The 20979-nt window shown below is 64.4% G+C and overlaps 2 protein-coding genes across 5 annotated transcripts in view; one reads left to right on the forward strand and one right to left on the reverse strand.

Annotated features, from left to right (window-relative positions):
• Window positions 1–1208: 1208 nt before the first annotated feature.
• Window positions 1209–11473, forward strand: TMBIM6 (transmembrane BAX inhibitor motif containing 6). 2 transcript variants are annotated; one of them, XM_073319444.1, is made up of 10 exons: window positions 1209–1301; window positions 6968–7074; window positions 7424–7532; window positions 7977–8097; window positions 8495–8543; window positions 8626–8723; window positions 8797–8876; window positions 9569–9669; window positions 9772–9844; window positions 10258–11473. In XM_073319444.1, the coding sequence occupies exons 2-10, from the start codon at window positions 7019–7021 to the stop codon at window positions 10279–10281; spliced, it is 711 nt and encodes a 236-aa protein (XP_073175545.1). In that variant the 5' UTR covers window positions 1209–1301; window positions 6968–7018; the 3' UTR covers window positions 10282–11473. The 2 variants fall into 2 exon arrangements, with proteins under 2 accessions (XP_073175545.1, XP_073175546.1); XM_073319445.1 differs by lacking the exon at window positions 1209–1301 and adding an exon at window positions 1892–2389.
• A 5121-nt stretch (window positions 11474–16594) lies between these two features.
• The window catches only part of NCKAP5L (NCK associated protein 5 like), a 28007-nt gene continuing 23622 nt past the window's right edge, over window positions 16595–20979 (reverse strand). For all 3 annotated transcript variants that reach the window (XM_073318760.1, XM_073318758.1, XM_073318759.1), the window contains 5 exons: window positions 20457–20616; window positions 20269–20347; window positions 19411–19722; window positions 18821–18963; window positions 16595–18396 (listed from right to left, as the gene is read on the reverse strand). In XM_073318760.1, the coding sequence (XP_073174861.1) occupies window positions 18157–18396; window positions 18821–18963; window positions 19411–19722; window positions 20269–20347; window positions 20457–20616 (934 nt within the window). In that variant the 3' untranslated portion in view covers window positions 16595–18156. The remainder of the gene's footprint in view (window positions 18397–18820; window positions 18964–19410; window positions 19723–20268; window positions 20348–20456; window positions 20617–20979) is intronic.

A 20979-nucleotide genomic window follows, 5' to 3' on the forward strand; every position in this document is an offset into this window, starting at 1 on the left:
TACGGGGGAGGGGAGCAGCCAGCAATGCACTGGAACGGGGGGAGGAGGCAGCCAGCAATGCACTGGAACCGGGGGGGGGGGGCAACAACTGGCCACGCACCAGATACACTGTACGGGGGGGGGGAGCAGCCAGCAATGCACTGGAACGGGGGAGGGGGCAGCCAGCAATGCACTGGAACGGGGGAGGGGGCAGCCAGCAATGCACTGGAACGGGGGAGGGGGCAGCCAGCAATGCACTGGAACGGGGGGAGGGGGCAGCCAGCAATGCACTGGAACGGGGGGAGGGGGCAGCCAGCAATGCACTGGAACGGGGGGAGGGGGCAGCCAGCAATGCACTGGAACCCGGGGGAGGGCAGCAACTGGCCACGCACCAGATACACTGTACGGGGGGGGGAGCAGCCAGCAATGCACTGGAACGGGGGAGGGGGCAGCCAGCAATGCACTAGAACCGGGGGGGGGGGCAACAACTGGCCACGCACCAGATACACTGTACGGGGGGGGGAGCAGCCAGCAATGCACTGGAACCCGGGGGGGGGGCAGCCAGCAATGCACTGGAACCCGGGGGGGGGGGGCAGCCAGCAATGCACTGGAACCCGGGGGGGGGGCAGCCAGCAATGCACTGGAACCCGGGGGGGGGGCAGCCAGCAATGCACTGGAACCCGGGGGGGGGCAGCCAGCAATGCACTGGAACCCGGGGGGGGGGCAGCCAGCAATGCACTGGAACCCGGGGGGGGGGCAGCCAGCAATGCACTGGAACCCCGGGGGGGGGCAGCCAGAAATGCACTGGAACCCGGGGGGGGGCAGCCAGCAATGCACTGGAACCCGGGGGGGGGCAGCCAGCAATGCTCCGGGATCACCGGACGGGGGGGGGGCGCTGAGTCCCCCCATAGGGGCCCCTCCCCCCGTCTCCTGCCCCTCCCCCGCCAGGCGGCTCCAGAGCGGAGCCTGCAGCGCCCGCTCCAGCCTCTGGGGGCCCCTGAAGCGATGATTGGTCCCGGCGAAGGAGCCATGACGAAGGGCCGCGCGCCAATGACGCCTGTTTTGGTTCTCGAGGGGCCAATGGCGGCGGCTGGGGTGCGGCCGACAGCCAATGGGAAGCGGCGGCGACCGAACTTCCCAGCGTCGCCCAATGGGAGGCGGCGAGTTCCGGGAGGGGCACCCAATGAACTGCGCAGGAAGGCGGGACCCCGAGCGGGGCGAGCCAATCGGCGGCGGGGGGCGTGGCCTGGTGGGAGGAGGCAGCAGGAGATCGAGGCCGGGGACACGTACGGAGCGGAGCGCGGCGGTGACGGAGGCGGCAGGTGAGAGCGGCCCCCCCCCGCGCTCTCCGGAGGGGGGGCCTGGATCCCCTCCCCCGAGGGCCCCCCCCGCGCTCTCCGGAGCGGGGGCCTGGATCCCCTCCCCCCACCAGCCTGGCACGGCCCCGCCCCCCCTGCGCTCTCGGGGGGGGGGGGGCTGGATCCCGGATCCCTCCCCCCCGCGCTCTCCGGAAGGGGGGGCCTGGATCCCCTCCCCCCACCAGCCTGGCACGGCCCCGCCCCCCCTGCGCTCTCTGGGGGGGGGCTGGATCCCGGATCCCTCCCCCCCGCGATCTCCGGAAGGGGGGGCCTGGATCCCCTCCCCCGAGGGCCCCCCCCGCGCTCTCCAGAAGGGGGGGCCTGGATCCCGGATCCCTCCCCCCCCAGCGATCTCCGGAAGGGGGGGCCTGGATCCCCTCCCCCCACCAGCCTGGCACGGCCCCTCCCCCCGCCCTGTTTCCGGTCTTGGGCTTGCTCGCCTGCCCCAGGCCGCGCGGGACTGAGGAATCCCCCCCTCCCCCCCCGGAGAACCCAGGCGTCCTGGCACCCGCCCCCTTCGCTGACGCTCCCCTGCCGGCCCCGGCCGGGAGGGACGTTCCGTGGGTCTCTGCATGCGACGCCCTGGACACGGCGCGTGGCCTCGGGGCGGGGGCAGAGACCCTGGCCCGGGGCAGCGCCTGGCTAGAGCCCCAGACGCCCCTCAGCGTGGGGTGGGGCCGCGGGGCCGCCGGGTGCACTCAAGGACGACAAGGCGCTGCCCGAAAAGCCAAGCGAGGGTTTGCGTGGGTCTGCGAGACTCGCCTCGGAGCTGGGGTTGGGCCAGGAGCCGGAAGTGCCGCCCTGCGCTGGGGGGTCAGGAACGGCTCCCGAACAACGTGATCGACGGACCAACCGGTCATAAGTCCCTGGGAGCAGGTGGGATTCACCCAAGAGAGGAAATGGCAGAACTACTAACTGGGCATGTAACCTAATGCTGAAATCAGCCTCTGGCCCAGGGGCCCGGAAGGTCGCTTCTGTAGCCTCCGTATTTTAAAAGGGCTCTTGAGGAGATCCTGGCAATCGCAGGCCGTTAAGCCTAACGTCTGTACCAGGTAATTCGGTAGAAGCCATAGTAACGAGCAGAATTTTGTCAGACACGTAGTTTGTCGGGGGAAAGGGTGAACACGGCTTTTGTAAAGGCAAATGGCACCTCACCAATCTACCAGTGTTATTTGAGGGAGTTGTCAAGCCTGTGGATAAGGGTGATCCAGTCAAAATAGCGTATTTGCATTTTCAGACTGACTTTGACAAGGCTCCTCACCCATAGACTTTTAAGGAAATTAAGTAGCCATGGGATGCGAGGGAAGGTCCTCTCATGGGTCAGTAACTGCTTGAAAGATAAGAAACAAACAGTAAGAATAAATGGTCATTTTTCACACTGGAGAGATGTGAACAGTCCCCCAAGGATCTGCCCTGGGACTTGTGCTGTTCAGCATATTCATTAATGATCTGGAAAAGGGGGTGATCGGTGAAGTGGCAAAGTTTGTGGACAATACAAAATTATTCGAGATAGTTAAGTCCAAAGTACACTGTGAGGAGTCACAGAGAGAACTCACAAGACTGGGCAACAAAACAGCAGATGAAATTCAACATTGAAAGTGCAAAGTAATGCACATTGGAAAACAATAATCCCATAGATACATATACAGTGATGGGGTCTAAACTGAGCTGTTGCCACCCACGAACAAGATCTTGGAGTCACTGTGGATAATTCTCCGTAAACTGCGGCTCAAGTCAAAAAGGTGAACAGTTTGTTAGCAACTATTAGGAAAGAGAGAGAAGAAATAAGACAAATATCACAATGCCACTGTGTAACTCCACAGTGCACCCATGCCTTGAACACTGTCCAGTTCTGGTTGTCCAGTCTCAGACAGTATCTAGTGGAACTGGAAAAGGCTCCGAGAAGGGCAGCGAAGATGATCCAGGGTGTGGAACGGCTTCCATCCGAGGAGAGACTAAAAAGATTAGAGCTGTTTAGCTTAAAGAAGAGCCCACAATGAGGGGACGTGATCTATAAAATCACAGGTGCTGTTATTTACCCTTCCCACAGTTCAAAAGTCAGGGGTGACCCGATTAAATTAATAGGCAGCAGGCTTAATACAAAGAAAAGGAAGCATAACTAACCTGTGGAACTCATTGCCAGGGGATGTTGTGATGGCCAGAAGTATAACTGAGTTAAAAAAAACTGCATAAATTCATGGAGGATGGATCCATCAATGGCCATTAGCCAAGAGGGTCAGGGACGCAACCCCATGCTTGGGGCAGCCCGAAACCTCAGACGACTAGAAGTCAACTGTGGAAGACTGGAGTGGATCACTCCACCATTGCCCTGTTCTGTTCTCCTGCCCTGAAGCTCTGGAGACAGGGGAGTGGGCTAGGTGGACCATTGGTCTGACCCAGTCTGGCAGCTCTCATGTTCACCTCAACTTTGGCTCCTGTTTGGTTAGTTAACAAGGGAGATGCAAACCAATAGAACCAATGGGGAGCAGATCCCCCTCTTTGAAAGTGTATTTAACCCCCCTCCCAAAGCATTACTGTCTGAAAGGGGCTCTCAGGATCAGCTGGGATTGAGGCAGTAGAGAGCTGGGTCTAGGCTCCCAGGCCCCTGGAAAGCTGTCTTTTTAAACCATGCCTGTTGTTGCTACCTGGAGGGGTGCAGTTGGGCGGGCTAGATTCTGGCGATTAGTGGGGAGCAGTTTATCTCATTACTAGCCCTGCGCCCACTCAGAGGTTAAAGGCCATTCCCCAACTCTGATACAGAGAACAGCTCGGGGAAGGAAGCAGAGGAGTCCGACAGGTGGGTGTAGGGTTAGGAGACATGGCTCCTGGGGCTGCGAAAGCTTCTGTGGATCCTGAGCCAGGGGAGCAGCGAGGGCGGGACCCAGACATGCCCTGCGATGGGCCAGGTGTTGAGGTCCGGCCAGCTGTTGCAGCACAGAATGTAAATCCTCCGTAGCCCGCGGGCACCGAACACTGGAAGAACTGGAGTTGGGCTGACGTCCCAGGCAGTGGGAAGGCTGAGGAGGGAGAGATGGGGGTGCTCTCCAGGAAGGGGAGTGTAAAAGGAAAAGATGTGGGCCAGCCCCCTTTGTGGCTGTGTGGAGAACCAGTGCTGTGACTGCCGAGGAGTACTGGGGCCTTGGCTCGCTGCCCCCTGCAGGATTTCGGGCAGGGCCTGGCTAGCTTGTTCGGGCAGGCCGGCTACCGCAGGAGGCAGACTGATGTGCCTGGGGAATGGGAGTGAGCTGACCGAGCAGGGCTGCGATGTCACAGAGGAGGCTGCGATGTCACAGGGGTGGCTATGCCAGCAGTTCTTCCCTGCCGCCCGGCGGGAGGGTGTGTGCCTTGCCCAGCGCAGTCAGGGCCAGCCTGGCGTTTCTCCCCGTCCCCAGCGTCGGGGCAGCGCAGGCGGATCTCCGGGCCGGGGTCCAGGCGGGCGGTAGAGCTCGGCGGTGGCTGCAGCTCTCCTGGGAGCAGGTGCTGCAAGGGCAGGACTCGGTGGGTAAAGGTTGCCGGGGTGGCCGGGTTGGTTATTTATTGATGAGCCTGGGTTCAGCTCCCTCCAAGGCAGGCTGGTTACTGACCTCGCCCTGGGGGTCCTGGTGACGGAGGGGGCGGGTGGTGTCCCCACTAGCGATCGATTGGACACCGTGTCCTACAGTAAACGTCCTTCAGAACGTCGCCTGAGTGTGAATTCAGATATCGCCATTGCAATCGAGTGCTCCCCGGGCCAGCGGTGTGGGAGCAGCTGGAGTCAGGCGCCATTCCTGTGCTCGGCCGCTCCCTGCTCGGCTGGGCGAGGAGTTTCCTGTTGCTTCTTTCTCTTTCGCTTTCCCAGTTCCTGGGCCCAAAGGCAGGGATCACGGCTGCCCTCGCTGGCTCTGGTGCTCTGCAATCCCGGGTCCCTCTGCCCCAGTGGGGCCAGGGGGCTCAGGCTGACAAAACCCCAGCCGAGTGGGCCAGTGCTGCAATATACTGCCCATGCCCGTGGGGAGAAGTGGGCGGGTGAGATCCACCCGCCATCTCAGCCTGCCAGACACGCATCAGGTGCCGACCTAGTTTGGAACCTTGCACTGACTCACGGCAGCTGGGGCGTAAACGCTGTGTCCTACCCTAATTCTAGCTTGGGAGCCGAGTCCTGAGCCCTGACCATCCACATTCCACTGTTGCTGCGAGACATCAGAGTTGCAGCATCACTCCAGAGGTGGCTGCATTCTAGGCCAGGGGAGAAGCGATTCCTCTGGCTGCGTGCATGCACGTAGGGCCGATGGGTTTCAGTAATGTTATCCTGCTGGAAAGTGGGGGGCTGAGGGGATCACCCCGCTTTCTGGCAAGTAGGAGCGACAGTCCTGGGGACCAGCCCCAGCAAAGGATCAGGCATCCTCTGGGTTCCTCTCGGAAGAGAGGTGGCCAGACCTAGATCCTTGTCCTGGTGACACTGGCTCCTGCTCCATGTGTTACTCAGGGCAGTCGCCTCGTTAAACATGCTGCAAGCCAATCCCACGTCCTGGGGCACTTGCCCCCCAACCCCTCCCACCCCCGCTGAGACAGGCCACTTGAGCCAGTTGCTGGACCGGCTTCTGCACAGTGGGTTCCTGGAGTAAACCCCAGCCGGCCCAGCAGGAAAGACCTGCTCTCACTGGGATTTGACTCCCTAATGGACAGGAGGCTTGTGGCAGCCTCCAGCACCAGGCAAATGTGGAAGGGAGCCAGCTAGGGCCAGGGAGCAAGGAGCCTCCCTGCCCGGGTGGCTGAACACAGTGCTGCAGCCTGTCTGGGACCAGCCCTGCCTGGGATGTCATTAGGGGCACTAATGGAAGCTTTGAACAAAGGCACTTTCCAGCCGCTCTCGCCTGCCAAGTGGAAATCCGTGGGGAGCTGGGCTCGCGGGGAGCCTGTGACTAGCCCTGCAACAGCCTGCAATAATTGCACCATCTAGACTATGGGCCCAGAGCCCCGGGTGGGGGGAGGAGACGGCAGACGCTTCAGAGAGGTTTGCACAACAGCTGCACAGCTCCTCGCCCAGCTATCCTCCGGAGCCAAGCCGAGAGAGCAGGGTGGGCGAGGGGGAGCTAGCCTGGAGCGAAGCGAAGCCGCGTTTCTCTGTGGTTGGGGGAGGAGATTCCTTGCCAGGCAGCTCCCCGGTGAGTCAGAAATCTCTCTTCCCAGCTGGCATTGTGGGGCTGGGGCCATGAAAGGACCTGACCCGTCCAGGAGCTCAGAGCCAGGTTGTGTCGCTTGCTCTGTCCTGGCCTGCGATGACGGATGGCTGCAGACGTGGCACGGTCTGGTCCCCCTGGAGAGTGCTGGGCATGCCATTGGCACTCAGTCTTAGCACAGCAGTGCCCGCTCGGGGGGCCCAACGTTCCCTCCCGAGAACGGTTCTTTTCCTTATTCAGTGCACAACAAGCCGCCTAGTTGCTCCCAAGTCACTTCCTGCCGGTGGGTCGATGGGGTGGGTGTCCCCTGCCAGCTGGGGCAGAGTGGGATGCTCAGACCCCCAAGCTGGGGGGAATCTCCAGGCGGGTCTCTCTGGAATGACCTCAGGGAGCTAGGCAGCCGTCCTGGGCTGAGTGCAGAGAGCTGCCATGGCCCACACTGACGTGCGTCCCTTGCCCTGTCTCTTCCAGCCGGTGCAGTTCCCCGAAGCGAAGGGTGCATCCCACCCACCTGCCAGCGCCATGGACGTGTTCAACCGGAACATTGACTTCAACGCGCTCTTCAAGTTTTCCCACATGTGAGTGTGGGGTTCCCTCCACCGGGCCCTGGTCCGCATGGGCAAAGAATACATGGGCTGGAGTGGGGTCTGGTGGTTGGGGTCTGGGAGCCAGGGTTCCTGGGTTCTGGTCCTGGCTCTGCCACGGAACCGCTTTGCCTCAGATTCCCCATCCCGGGGCGTGGATGCCGTGCTTTGGGATCCTCAGCTGTGGTACTAGGACAGCGTTTCTGCTCCAGCCGGCACCAGTGGCGGTTCCTTCTCTGGCTCGGCCGTCAGTTGAGTGCGCCCAGGCGGGGAGCCGTGGGCCGGCCCCGGGGGGCAGCTCTGAGACCTGGTGGTCGCTGACTCGCTCCTTTCTACCGCACAGCTCTGCCTCCACCCAGCAGCACCTGAAGAGGGTCTATGCCAGCTTTGCTCTCTGCATGTTTGTGGCAGCAACCGGAGCCTACATCAATGTGGTGACCCATCTGCTCCGGGTAAGGGCTGTGCTCGGGGGCTATGTCAGTCCCCCGCGCTGGGACTGGATGGGCTTACGGGGGGGCATCTCCTTCCCCCGGACTGAGTGCTGGCAAACGGGCACTGTGGGTACCCGTGCAAGGTCCTAACGCCTTCGCTGCAGCATCCAGTGCCAGGAGCAGCCATTGACCGGGGAGTACTGCAGACCCCGGTCTAATGCCCAGCACGTGAGGGCAATGCCCCGCCACCCCCTGCATCTTCTCCCACCCCCGGGCTGTGTCGGTGGGTAGAGCAGCCCCGGGCTGGTATAAGAATGGGGGTGTCCCGTGTTGTGGCCTGATCTTCTGGGAGCATCTGCAGCCCCCTCTCTTTCCATGCGCTCCCTGTGATGGGCCTGGCTGGTGCTGCATCTGCCCTCAACCCCCACACCAGGCCCAACTTCTCGTGGTCCGTCTGTCCAACAGTTCAACCTACTCTCGGGCCTGGGCTCCCTGGGACTGCTGATCTGGCTGATGGCCACGCCCCACAGCAGGGAGACGGAGCAGAAGAGGCTGGGGATACTGGCTGGCTTTGCCTTCCTGACTGGTATGTGTGTGGGATGCCTGCCCCTAAACCTCCTGGGCAAAGGGGCCTGGTCTGCAAGGCTCCCTTCTCCTCTTTCCGGCCCCTCCCCTGGGGAGCCTGGGCCCATAGCACTTACCGTCCTGGCCCTCGGGCCCTGTTGGTCACTGAACTGCCCCTTGTTCTAGGGCACAGGGCCTCTTCCTCCAGCCCGCTGGGCCCATGGAGGAGGGGAAGTCACGTAGACAGTTGGTGGCAGACCCAGGTATCCAGGCGTGGGGTTCCCTGCACTAAGCCCTGCGCCCTTCTCACCTGCCTCAGGGAAGAAGCTCTGAGCCCAAGGTGGCCTCTGGCTGCCGATGATGGGGGGAGGACAGGGGCGGGGCTGCTGTTACTGACGTGTGTCACTTTGTCCTTGCAGGAGCCAACCTGGGTCCTCTCCTGGAAATGTGCATCACCATCAACCCTAGGTGGGCACTGTGCGGCGTGGCTGGGCTGGGCTGGGTGCCCATGTCCGTCACAGCTCTTCTCACCTGTTCTCCTTTCCTGCAGCATCATCCCCACGGCCTTCCTGGGCACCGCTGTGATCTTCAGCTGCTTCTCCCTGAGCGCCCTCTACGCCAGGCGTCGCAGCTTCCTGTACCTGGGGGGTAAGAACCGGCCCCCCGCACCCCAGCTTCCCCCACCCGGCCAGGGGGGCTCACGCCTCTGTCTCTCTCGCAGGGTTCCTGCTCTCTGGCCTCTTCCTGATGCTGCTCTTCTCTTTGATCAACGTCTTCGTGGGGTCCACTTGGCTGTTCACGGTGAGGCCCGTCCCCACGTGTTAGGGTCCTGCCGGGTCCCCCCCCACCACGATCAGTAACGGCAGCCATCAACACTGGGGCCAGGCGGGTGCCTCGGGGCCTGGCTGTGGGAGCTGCAGCCAGAGCGGGTCCCGGAGGCAGGCCTGACCCTGCCTGGGCCGCGTGGCGACGGAACCTGTCCAGAGCCATGCCTGGGCGCAGCTGTTGCTGACTGGGCAGACAGGGCCCGATCCTGGGAAAGCAGGTTCAGTGGGGGCTCAAAGGTGGGTGGGCCCCTTGCAGGATCGGGCTCTTGTCACTCCCACTGCTGGGCCGTGTTTTCAGCCTGCTTTGCCTGGCACTCATCACGAGGCTGGAGCTGGTTCGGGCAACTCGTGCCAGCTGTGGGGCTGCCTAATAGAAATACACGCAGCAGCGTTGCCTCCTGCCCCTGCCTTATCCCCGAAGCAAGCGAGACCTGGGTCCTCCCAGCCAGACGCAGGGCTGCTGGGTGCTGGCTGGGGTCATGGCTCGGGTTCACCCAGAGCCCGAATCCCCTCTTAACTGGGGGGCAGTGTCAGAGGGAGAGTAACTGGGGCAGGAACGGCAGCCCCTGCTGCTCACGGGGAACTGCACTGAGCAGACACGGGGTGGCAGGGGAACATCCCAAAGGTCTCAGGGGCTTGTCCCTGACTCTCCCTCCTCCGCACCAGGCTAACCTGTACCTCGGGCTGATGGTCATGTGCGGGTTCGTCCTCTTCGACACACAGCTCATCATCGAGAAGGCGGAGAGTGGGGACAAGGATTACATCTGGTGAGTGGGGACACGGATTACAGCTGGTGAGTGGGGGGCAGCGTGGTGGAGAGCCCAGCGCCAGGCTGAGCCCCCTTGACTATCTCTGCCTCTCTCCCGTAGGCACTGTGTGGATCTCTTCCTGGATTTCATCAACGTTTTTCGGGAGCTCATGATCCTGCTGGGGATGAACGAGGTGAGTCCCTGCCCAGCTCCAGGCCCTGGCTGCCGACAAGCCTGATCACTCGGGGCGGGCCCTGCGGCAAGGCCCCCTGGACGCTGGCCAAGTTCAGCCCAGCACATGGGCCAGGAACTGACTGGGCCCGGGACTCGGCAGGGGGCAGTAGCCAGCACCCACCAGGCCTGCTGTGCAGGGCCAAGCTCCTGGCCCCCTCCCTGCAGGAGCCCATGGAGACGAGTTCGGGCGGAGTCGTGCAGGGCTTGGCAAGGGCAGAGGAGTCTGGGGCCCGTGTGATGGGCCCCAGGTGGGCGCGTTCCCCGGGAGCCCAGGCTGCTTTGCCCCCGTGGAAGGGGCTGTCGAATGTTCGAGCCACCCACAGGCCAGCTGGGCGCCGGGCTGGGCCACTGACACGTCCTCTCCTCTTGCAGAACAAGAAGAAGAAGGAGAAGTGAAGCGACGCCAGGTGCCGGTTGGGTGGAGCCCCCATCCCCCCCATCTCCTGCCCCCCAACACATTAAAGGGGCTGTGCTCTGCCAGCCACAGGCAGCCAGTCGCTTTCCTATTTTGTGGGTTGTTTTCTCTTGTTTGAGCTTATTTTGATTAGAAACCAGCTGATTAGCAGCTCCTCCTCCTGGAGTTTGGTTTCCTCTTCCTGCCCGCAGCTTGCTCCTGGGGAGACCTGGGCCAGCCACATGCAGGCATCCCTTCCCCCGCAGCTCCTGCCCCCACGCACCCCCCCGCCCCAGCTCCATCTGGCTGAATCTTTCCAGGGGTTGGGTCCTTCAAAGGCTTCTCTCCCCTCGTAGCGAGAGTGGGGCCAGGAGCCTGGCCGTACAGAGCTCTGCCTAGAGCCGCCATGGCGGGGAGTTCTTAGTCTCCTACCCCCAGATCCTAAGAGCCCAGACACCTCCATCTTACAGCAGCCCTGCCCACCCTGGCCTTTCATTCAGCTGCAGCCAGAGTGTCTGGCCGGGTTCGCAGTGCACCCCTCTTCCCAGGAGCTGCACGCCCGGCATTGTCCAGAGCCACTGTGGACTCGGCTCCTAGAACTGCTTTGGTTCCAGCTCCGGGGGGTGGGGGGGCTTTGCACTGGCCCTGGCCCAGCAGAGAGATTAGTCACCTCCCCCACGTGGGACCAGCCATGCAGCAGGCCGAGGGGCTCCCCAGCTAGGCTCCGTCAGTAACAGGACCTGCTCCGCGCCCCTCTCTGCAATGGGCAGTCTCCCCGCATCCCGTCCCGAGGCTGCGGCGGCGTCCCCCAGCCAGGCACCCTCTCCCCTAGCAGGTACCCCAGACGTTTTTCTGAAGCTCCAGGTTTCTCCCTGGCTGATGGGCCCTTTTCCCCTCCCCTGAGGCCAAACTCCACCTCTGCTTGCTCGGGATAAAGGAGTCGCGCGCTCTCGCTCCCTCTAGAACCAGTGCCAAGAATCACAGTGTAAGAACTAATCTACTTTTAAAGAGACATCTAACAGGTTTTAATACCATAACGAGTGTAATTATCTTTCTCTTCTGTTTCATCAGTTGACAGCCCTGGCTGCGTTATATAACTCATACTGTGAAGACAAAGGTGTTTTGATTCAGAAATATGAAATCTCCATAGTCTTACTTTGTACAAAAAAATAAATAAAAATCCTCAAACTTTAACCTTTACAGCCAAGCTGTCTGCTCCTTTGTGGGGGGTCAAGTCACCCAAAGATCTAAGGGTCTCAACAGGACAGAGCGAGCTGATCAGCCGCACGTTACAGGTGGGGGAGGCTGCGCAGCGCTGGGAACTGGACCCATCACGTTCCAGAGCACAAGGCCAGCCTGCCTCAGAGTAGCCAGGGGAATATTTAGGGCAGGGAAAGATGCAGAAGTGACAGCCCCAGAAAGGCCCCCGTGCTGTGGAGAACTCCTGCCCCCACTGCGGGGTCTCAGCACAGCCTGGGGGAGGCTGCACGGGGGCAGTTCAGTCTCAGGAATAACAGCTGGGACGTGGCCATTGGGTGATGAGGGAGTGCAGGGGGCTTGTTCTGCAGAGGGGGCTGCACGTGCTGTGTGCCCCGCTGCAACGAGGGACGGGGAACCCAGTCGCCCTTCCACAGTGGGGGGCCCAGGGCCAGCTCCAACACCCCCTCCCCCACATCTCTATGTTCTCTGGGCCTGGTCTCTAGCCAGCTGTGGGTCAGGCGTGGGGATGATCCCAAGGCAGACAGGTGTCTGGAGGCCTGTCAGTCTCTCTTCCCCTTCCCGCTGGGAAAGCAAACGTGCTCTGCACCACAGGACTGGGCCGGGCTGGCCCCCCAGCACCAGCAGAGTCAGGTGAAGTGGGGCAGCAGCAGGAGCTGGCCGGCGGGTGTGGTCCGGAGTACGGCATTCGGGCTGGCGCAGGCTGTCGTGCAGCGGCTGGTGCCAGGTGAACAGGACTGGTACCCTGCGGAGCACGTGTGGGCGAGAAGGGCAGGGGAGACAGAATTCAGCAGCCACCCTGGCCTAGCTACCACCTACAGCCCATGGCCCTGCTCACCCAGGATGGGGCTGTGGCCCTGGGCGCCCCTAAAATTACCTGTCCTGATAGTCTCCATGCCCATGGCATGCTGCTGTGACTCCAACCGCCCAGAAGCATTTCAGCAGGGCTGAGAAGACTTAACTCCATATATGCTGCATTTACAGGTAGGGACAGTTAAACTGGAGCCTGGCGCTTGCTTTTTACACCTCCCGCCCCCAAGAGCCCTTTGCCCAACAAAGCGCTTTAGACAATTTATTAACCCTCTAGGTGGCTTGCAGCCAGGGCCAGGGTGCAGTACAGTCAGGAGTCGGGGTGGGGAGGGGAAATGGCATTGGGGTCTGGCTCAGCCAGGCCCAAGCCCAGAGCTCCAGGCTTCCCTTCTCCCTCATCATGGCAGGGGTCTGCATTTGGTGCAAGACCCCCCTGCTGCGCCCCGGGGGGGGGGCTGGCCATGGGCACAGATCCCCTGCAGTCACGGGCCAGGCGGGCTCCCCGCACGTACCTTACGGTGCCCGCGCTCCTCACAGGTCTTGCAGGCAGGTTGGAAACTGGCTGTGCAGCGAACGACGAACCGGGGTTGGGACCTGGCTGCCTCGGGCTGGTGGCATTGCCTCTGGGAGGGAACCCTGCTGGGGCAACGGTGATGGGGGGGGGGGGACGGGGACTTAGTACACAGGCTCCCCCCACTCCAGGAAGAACGGGGGCCAGAAAATGCCTCCCTCGCTGCTAACCCTGCCTAGCGAGCACCCTGTCCCCTCAACACAGGCTGGGAACTGCCCGAGGGGCTGCTGGGGGCGGGCATGGGGCAGCCCCTCCCTCGGGGAAGCATGTCCTCCCCATCACGGCCCACAGCCCGGCCTGGCTGCCGGAGGGGAGCCAGCCCCGAGTGGGTGCCCCCATCCTGCTCCACCACCTCTGGGGAGACCCCCCCACACCACACGGGGGGAGGGGGGCTCTTCAGAGCTGCCCCTGAGAGACAGACTCCAGACGGGAAATGGGGCATCTCCAGTTGACTGGGGGGAGAGGCCACAAGGGCGCATCAGGATTTGGGGGCGGGGGGGCATCAGAAATTCCCCCCCCTCCCCAGGGTGGGAGGGGCCCTGGGAGGGGAGTGATTCAACTGCCCTGCAACCAGCGCCGCTGGCCCGCGGCTGGCCACAAGGGGGCACCGCAGGTTGGTGCCTGGAGCCACAGTGATGCTGGGGGGGGCCACTGGGCCCCTCACCCCCCCCAACCCCTTGCCCAGCACCCCATCGCCACAGCCCTAGTGCGGGGGTGGCTGAGCTGGGGGGGGCGCTGTCTGTCCGTCCGTCCAGCCCCACGGCCCCCCTGAGCCAGCAGCTCCCTGGGATATAACATAACAGCCCCCCCCGGCCCCCCCGGTCCCAGTCTTCACCCGGGACGCCAGTGACTGCCGGGGAGGGTGTGCCGCTGTGGGGCAGAGGGCAGACGCAGGGTGTAGGGCAAAGGCTGCTCAGGGCCTAGCGCAGGGGGGCCCGGTCTATGCCTGGTGCCACGCGAATACAGAGCCTGGCCGGGGTGCAGGCACGAGCCCCCCCTCCCGATCCAACCCCCCCCTCCCCGCTCTGCCTCAGCGGGGGAGCCGAGCCCCACAAGGACGGACTGGGCTCATGGCTCTGGGCACCGGCCCACGCACACGCTAGTGAGCTGCAGTGACGGCCAGCCCCGTCCCCCTCGTCTGCACGGCGGGCTGCCCCCCCAGATCCCGCACTGCCCCCCCACCCCTGCCTGGCCCCCAAACCCCACGAGTACCTGCTGCTGCTGCAAACCCCACACCCAGCCTGCACCCCCCCGCCGGCAGAGGCCGGGCGCTGTCCCGCCAGGCTGGGACATCACGACGGGGACCAGATCTTGCGAGGCAGCGGAGGGGCCCCATCTCCCTCCCGACACCCCGAGAGCTGCCTGCGGCCGGGTCGGCCCCACTCGAGGCTGCCAGGGAGCCAAGCAGCAAGGGGCCTGGCCAGCGTGAGGCAGGGCAACCTGGAGGGTCACCATGACAACTAGAGATTGCAGGACACCCTATATAATCGCGCCCCTCAGAGGCCCATTGATTCGGGAAAAGACACCAGTGTTCTGCCCTCCCACTGCTACCAGCCCATGTCCTGCCCCTGCCCCCCGCATGCCAGCCCTGCCCTGCACCCCTGCCCGCCAGCCCAGCCCCATGCCCCTCTGCATGCCAGCCCTGCCCTGCACCCTGCCCGCCAGCCCTGCCCCATGCCCCTCTGCATGCCAGCCCTGCCCTGTGCCCCTGCCCTCTGCATGCCAGCCCTGCCCTGCACCCCTGCCCCACACCCCTGCCCCCCGCATGCCAGCCCTGCCCTGCACCCTGCCCGCCAGCCCTGCCCCATGCCCCTCTGCATGCCAGCCCTGCCCTGTGCCCCTGTCCTCTGCATGCCTGCCCTGCCCTGCACTCCTGCCCTGCACCCCTGCCCCGCACCCCTGCCCCCCGCATGCCAGCCCTGCCCTGCACCCCTGCCTGCCAGCTCTGCCCCATGCCCCTCTGCACTCCTGCCCCGCACCCTTGCCCCACACATGCCAGCCCTGCCCTGCACCCCTGCCCCGCACCCCTGCCCCCCACATGCCAGCCTTGCCCTGCACTCCTGCCCACCTGCCCTGCCCCATGCCCCTCTGCATGCCAGCCCTGCCCTGTGCCCCTGCCCTGCACTCCTGCCCCACACCCCTGCCCCCCGCATGCCAGCCCTGCCCTGCACCCCTGCCTGCCAGCTCTGCCCCATGCTCCTCTGCATGCCAGCCCTGCCCTGTGCCCCTGTCCTCTGCATGCCTGCCCTGCCCTGCACTCCTGCCCTGCACCCCTGCCCCGCACCCCTGCCCCCCGCATGCCAGCCCTGCCCTGCACCCCTGCCTGCCAGCTCTGCCCCATGCCCCTCTGCACTCCTGCCCCGCACCCTTGCCCCACACATGCCAGCCCTGCCCTGCACCCCTGCCCCGCACCCCTGCCCCCCACATGCCAGCCTTGCCCTGCACTCCTGCCCACCTGCCCTGCCCCATGCCCCTCTGCATGCCAGCCCTGCCCTGTGCCCCTGCCCTGCACTCCTGCCCCACACCCCTGCCCCCCGCATGCCAGCCCTGCCCTGCACCCCTGCCTGCCAGCTCTGCCCCATGCTCCTCTGCATGCCAGCCCTGCCCTGTACCCCTGCCCTCTGCATGCCAGCCCTGCCCTGCACTCCTGCCCTGCACCCCTGCCCCACACCCTTGCCCCCCACCCCTGCCCCGCACCCCTGCCCCCCGCATGCCAGCCCTGCCCTGCACCCCTGCCTGCCAGCTCTGCCCAATGCCCCTCTGCACTCCTGCCCCGCACCCTTGCCCCCCGCATGCCAGTCCTGCCCTGCACCCCTGCCTGCCAGCTCTGCCGCATGCCCCTCTGCATGCCAGCCCTGCCCTGTGCCCCTGCCCTCTGCATGCCTGCCCTGCCCACACCGGCTCCATCCTTCACCCAACTCAGCGGTGTCCGCTCACGCCTGCTCTCCCCTTTCACACTCAACCGTCATCACAGCCTGGCTGGCATCTGACCTGGCTCCACTGCCAAACAGCCGCTGCACCCCGCTCAGAGGTGGCTGCCTTTCAGTGCTGGGTGCGCAGTGCCCCCGTACAGCTGTCGATCAGTTTGCTCTGGGCTGGCGACGGATCCTCTCCCTTCGAGGCGTCTCTTTCCTGTGCTCTGGTACCATGGCTGGAATCGCTGACGCGGCAGCATCCCTTCGACGTCTGCGTGGCAGGGACTGGGATTCCCAGGAGGGGGGCCCAAAGCCCCCTTTCCAGCCTGCCCTGCGCGTGGGGGGCAGCCCCCGGTGGCCAGTCAGCGTCCGTGGCACCCACCCACGGCTCTGAAGAGGAAGGACCCAGCCTGACTCCCAACAGCCCCATGGGTGCTAGGTCTGGAGCGGGCAGAGGGGACCCGTTAGAGTCACATCGAGTCCATCGCGCCCCACGTGCACCGACGACAAACCCGCCCCCAGCAGGCTCCTCTGCCATTCGGGCCTGGGCTGGCTGCACCCTTCGAGGTGCCGGGTTGAGTGCAGGCCTGGGGGTCTGGAGGGACTGACCCCCCCCCCCCCGTGTCCCTGGGCCACTCCGGGGCTTGTGAAACCCGGGAGGGCACGTGGCTGTGGAGACCGCATGTGGGCACCGTGCCCTGGGCACCGACTCCTGCCCGGCGGCTCCGTTCCTGACCCCGCAGCTGCTGGCGGGTGGGTAGGGCGGGGATGGGAAACCATGCATTAATCCAGGCCAGCTCTTAACCTTTTATTGGCTGTTTGAAGGGAGACCAAGGCAGACAATAAACAGCTGGATTCACAATAACTTATATAAATAAAACAAAGTGGGAGGGTGGCGTCATTGAATAAAAAAACCCAACTGGAAGGTGAGAACGGGAAGTGGGGCTGGGGGGGTCTGTACATGGCAATAGCACCATGGAGAGAGCCAGGTGAGGGGCACGCGGCCAGGGGAGGCAGCGGGACCAGGAGCCAAGGGCAACCCTGACCTACACACAAAAGACAAGGGGCGGGAGCACCCGGCCTGGCCCCACGGCAGCTCCAGGACCCAGCCCCCCAGCACCAGTGGAGAAAGGAGTGGCCCCGCCGGGGAGTAGGCAGGGCTGGGCTAAGAGCGCTGGCTAGTAGGTGGGGGGGGGGGAACCACTGCAAGGAGCCCCCTGCACCCCTGCCTGGTGCTGAGGCAACAGAGGGGTCGGGGAGCACAACCAGGGGAGCTGCTGAGAGAGGGGGACACGGTTCCACTTCGTGACTCCAGCAACTCGGGACAGGTAAAAACCCCTGCGATCCAGCCACTCACAGCCCGCTTTACAGCTGGGGAGCGGGGGGCAGGGGGTTGCAGGGGCTTAGGACTCCTGGTTTCTACAGCATCAACTCACTCCACTCAGCTGCGCCCACCTTCCCTCCAGCACAGGCCCATAGCTGGTGCATCAGAGGAAAGCAAACCTCCCCCTCCCCCACAGCGAGCCTGAGGAACTCTCTGCCACAAGAGATTGCGGTGTGGCGCAAAGTAGGCGTGAAAAGGGGACTGGACATTCAATGCAGCTAAGAACAAGAGACCACCCAGCTACCTGAGAGGGGGTCTGTACCCCCTGCTGTACAGACTGGTCAGGCCCTAGCCAACAGGAGAGACCCCTCCCTGCCCCACTGGCAACGTACTCCAGAATCGCCCACCGCAGAGCATCTTACACCTTCCTCGGCAGCGGCTGGTTCCGGGGCCTGGTGAAGACTGTACTAGAGAGGCCCCGGTCCAATCCAGGCAGGCGATCCCCATGCGCCCCAGGGAACCCACTCCTGACCCACGTGGGGAGGGGGTTTGGAGGTGGGGACAGCGGCACGGGAGCCTGGCTCCATGCAGACGTCCCTGGAGCCGAGATGACAGCGCAGACCGGCCCTGCGACGCCAGGCCTGCACCAGCCTCTGGGGATAAGCCTGGGGCAGGCAGCAGGCGGCGCCAGGCCCAGCGGATTTGTTTGTTGCCCGGCCCCTCCCAGCAGCCCAATGGCTGGGGGCTGCGTCCAGGGCGAGGTGGCTGCTCCAGCCTGCTTGGAAAGGGGTCCGGGGTGGAAGATGTGGTGGTGGCCCTTGTTGAGGGGGAGGAGGACTTGGTTTGAGACAGTGGCAGGATTCTGCGGCTCCCGGTGCCAGCAATGGGCTCTGAAGGGCCCCAGTGCCAAGCGCCCCGGGCTCCTGAGGGGTCGGGGGAAGCACAGGGGGGCCCCCAGGCAGCACCTTCCTGCTCCAGCACCAGATGATCCCGCCCCCACGAAGGGGAGCTCCAGGGGCACCCTGAGATCAGCCCCCCTTTAACCTTGGCTCCCACAGGAGGAAAGGCTGTCATACAGAGAGTCACTGAGCGACTCCGAGTTCTCCAGGCCCGCCTGGCCCTGCCCCGTGTCCCTGGACCTCAGCTCCGTGCTGCCTTCCTCGCCCACGTCAGAGGCACTGGGCGTCCGGCTGGCGCTGAACCCCTGTGAGGAGGGGGGCGGCAGGCGGGGCACGTCCGAGGAGGCTCTTTTCCTCTCGGCGGTGCTGTGTGCGGAGCTCTGCAGGGACAGACACGGGCGTGAGAGCGGGGCGGGGGGATCCGTGCGGCAGGGGTCTGAGCCCTGTGCGTGGGGGGGGCGGGGGGGCGAGCTGAAATCGGCGAGGGGATCCCTGAACTGTCACTTTCCTGATCAGTGCCCACCCCCAGGCAGACGCCGCTCAGGGATGGGGAGCAGAACACGCGGCCGGCTGGGGGGTCCCTGCGTGTCGGCATGGCCCCCCTGCATCCCAAGAGCAGCCGGGTCTCAGCGCCACCAGCCCCCCGTGTGGCGATGTTTCGGGCAGCAGGGACCAGAGTGTCCCTGGGGCTAGGCCGTGGATCCAACGGGCAGGACCGCGCTGCCCACGCAGACCAACCCTCGGGCTATTGGCAGCTCGCTCCCAGGGCCCCACCCCAGCCCCGGCCCTGGGGGGGCTCCTTACCCCGGCCAGCCCATGCAGCCCCTCCAAGTCCCGGGCTGTGCACAGGAAGGGGTCCGCGGAGCCGCTGCAAGCCTTGGAGTTGGGGAAGGTCCAGTTCTTGGTCGGCTGGACTCGCCGCGCTCGGCCGGTTTCCATGCAGGGGTCTGGCACCAGGAGGAAGGCGGTGGGGAATTAGCAGACAGCTCCCTGGAGGGCGACCCCCCATTCCCCACGGGGTCAAGCTGGGATGCAACCCAGCCCCAGGCGAAGGGCTCAGTGGCTGCAAACGTGGGCAGCAGGGACTGGGGTGAGGGTTGGGGTCGCTGCAGTCCTGTCCTAGCACCCACCTTCCAGTGCCCCGGCCCCTGGCGGGCAGCTCAGCACAGGGCGGGGTGGGGGATTAAGCCCTCTGGTAGAGGGGGAAAATGGACAGGGTCCGGCCCAGGTGGCGCGGGAGACACACGGACAGGGAGGTTACCTGCCCCGCCGCCTGGCACAAAGCCCAGCCCCCCAAGGACTCCGCCATGGCCAAGATGGGGGGTGCTCCCCACCTTCTCGCTGGGCCCAGCGTAAGCCCCCTCCCCGCCCCAGCAGCTCGCCTGGGTACAGACCTTGGGGGCAGACTCTGTGGCCGCGGAGGCTCGGGGGCGGCTCGGCGCTGGCCAGCACACCGTGGAAGGCAGGCATGCTTTGGTGCTTGCCAGGCACCAGAACGTCCTCCACGCTGGGCACCTCCCTCTCCAGCGTGCGGGCCTTGCGGGGGACTCTGGTGCCGCCAGGGGGCCGCCCCGGGTCCAGGCTGGGCAGCGGGTCCAGGCTGGGTTTCAGCTTGGGGAGGTTTTTACTAGGAGCCCCACTGCAGTAGTCGGGGGGAGGGAAGGTGCCGATGCCGCTGTCCAGGGTCCGTGTCAGGGAGCCACACGCTGCGAGCAACAAGGCCAGGGTGGAGTCAGCGGGCCGGCCTAGCCCAGATGGGCCTCCTGGAGCCCCTCCCCGCAGCCCATCTCAGAGCACTTCACCCCCCACGGAACACGTGGCAAATTACCCAAGGTCACCCCCCCATGTCCCAGGCTGAGTCCCGTCTCTAGCCCCACCCACCCTCCACTCCAAGCCCCACCCACCACCAGCAGGCCACACCCCCACAGAAAACATGGCAAGTTACCCAAGGTGGTGCTGGGTGTCCCTGGCTGAGTTCTGCCCCTAGCCCTAACCCTCCACTACCACACACCCTCCTGCCCCCCAAACCTCCACCGCCCCCATGCCACGCCCCCTCCTGGTTCCAAGCTCCGCCCACCACTGGCACACCAAACCCCGACCCAGGGCTGGGAACGTCACCCAGGAGTCCAGACCCCCAAACTCCCAATCACCAGACCCCCTGCCTCCCGAACCACCCACTCGGCCACAGTCTGCACCGATAACGAGCCAGGCCCAACCCAGGGTTTGTGCCACTGAGCCTCCTGTGGGGCCACCTGTGAAGTGCTGGGAGTTCACGGACTCGGCCAGGCTGTCGTCCGATGGGATTTCCTCCCGGAGCTTCGAGTCTGGGCTCTTCAAAGGAAAGGAGATGAGAGAGACGGATAAACACGGTGCCAGGGGTTACCTTCCCCTCTCCCTGGCACAGAGCCCGGCCATAGCCAGGTCTGGGGGCGCTCCCCACCTTCTTGGGGGTCTCCTCGCAGCTCCGCAGATCACCGACGATGCCGTTCCGTGGGGGCCGGAAGAGCCTGGGGTCTTTGATGTCGTGCGAGACCCTCTGGAAATCCCGGAGGTCCCTCTTCTGCTCCAGCCGGTTCTCGTAGGCTTCCTTCCCGTCCACCCTGCAGAGATGAGGGTGTGAGCTGCCGGGGAGCTGACAGGACAGACAGATGGACCCCCAGAGCCAGTGGGGCAGAGCCCCTCCCTACGGGCTGGACACAGCTCTCCCTGGTCTGGGCTCAGGACGACTGCCCCGGATGAAAACCCCTCCCCTCCCTCAGTCTCAGCACATCTGAGCTTGCGGCATGATCCCCATTCACAGAGGCACAGAAAGGCCTCAGGGAGTCTCTGCCAAGGCTGGGAATCCCCCTTCCCCCAGCCCTAACCCAACATTCCCCACTCCCCTCCTAGAGATGGGAACAGGACCCAGGAACGACCCCCACTCTCCCCTGCTCTAACCACTGCACCCCCACTCCCCTCCCAGA

This window comes from Lepidochelys kempii, chromosome 20, assembly GCF_965140265.1.
Source record: "Lepidochelys kempii isolate rLepKem1 chromosome 20, rLepKem1.hap2, whole genome shotgun sequence".
Taxonomy (NCBI): Eukaryota; Metazoa; Chordata; order Testudines; family Cheloniidae; genus Lepidochelys; species Lepidochelys kempii.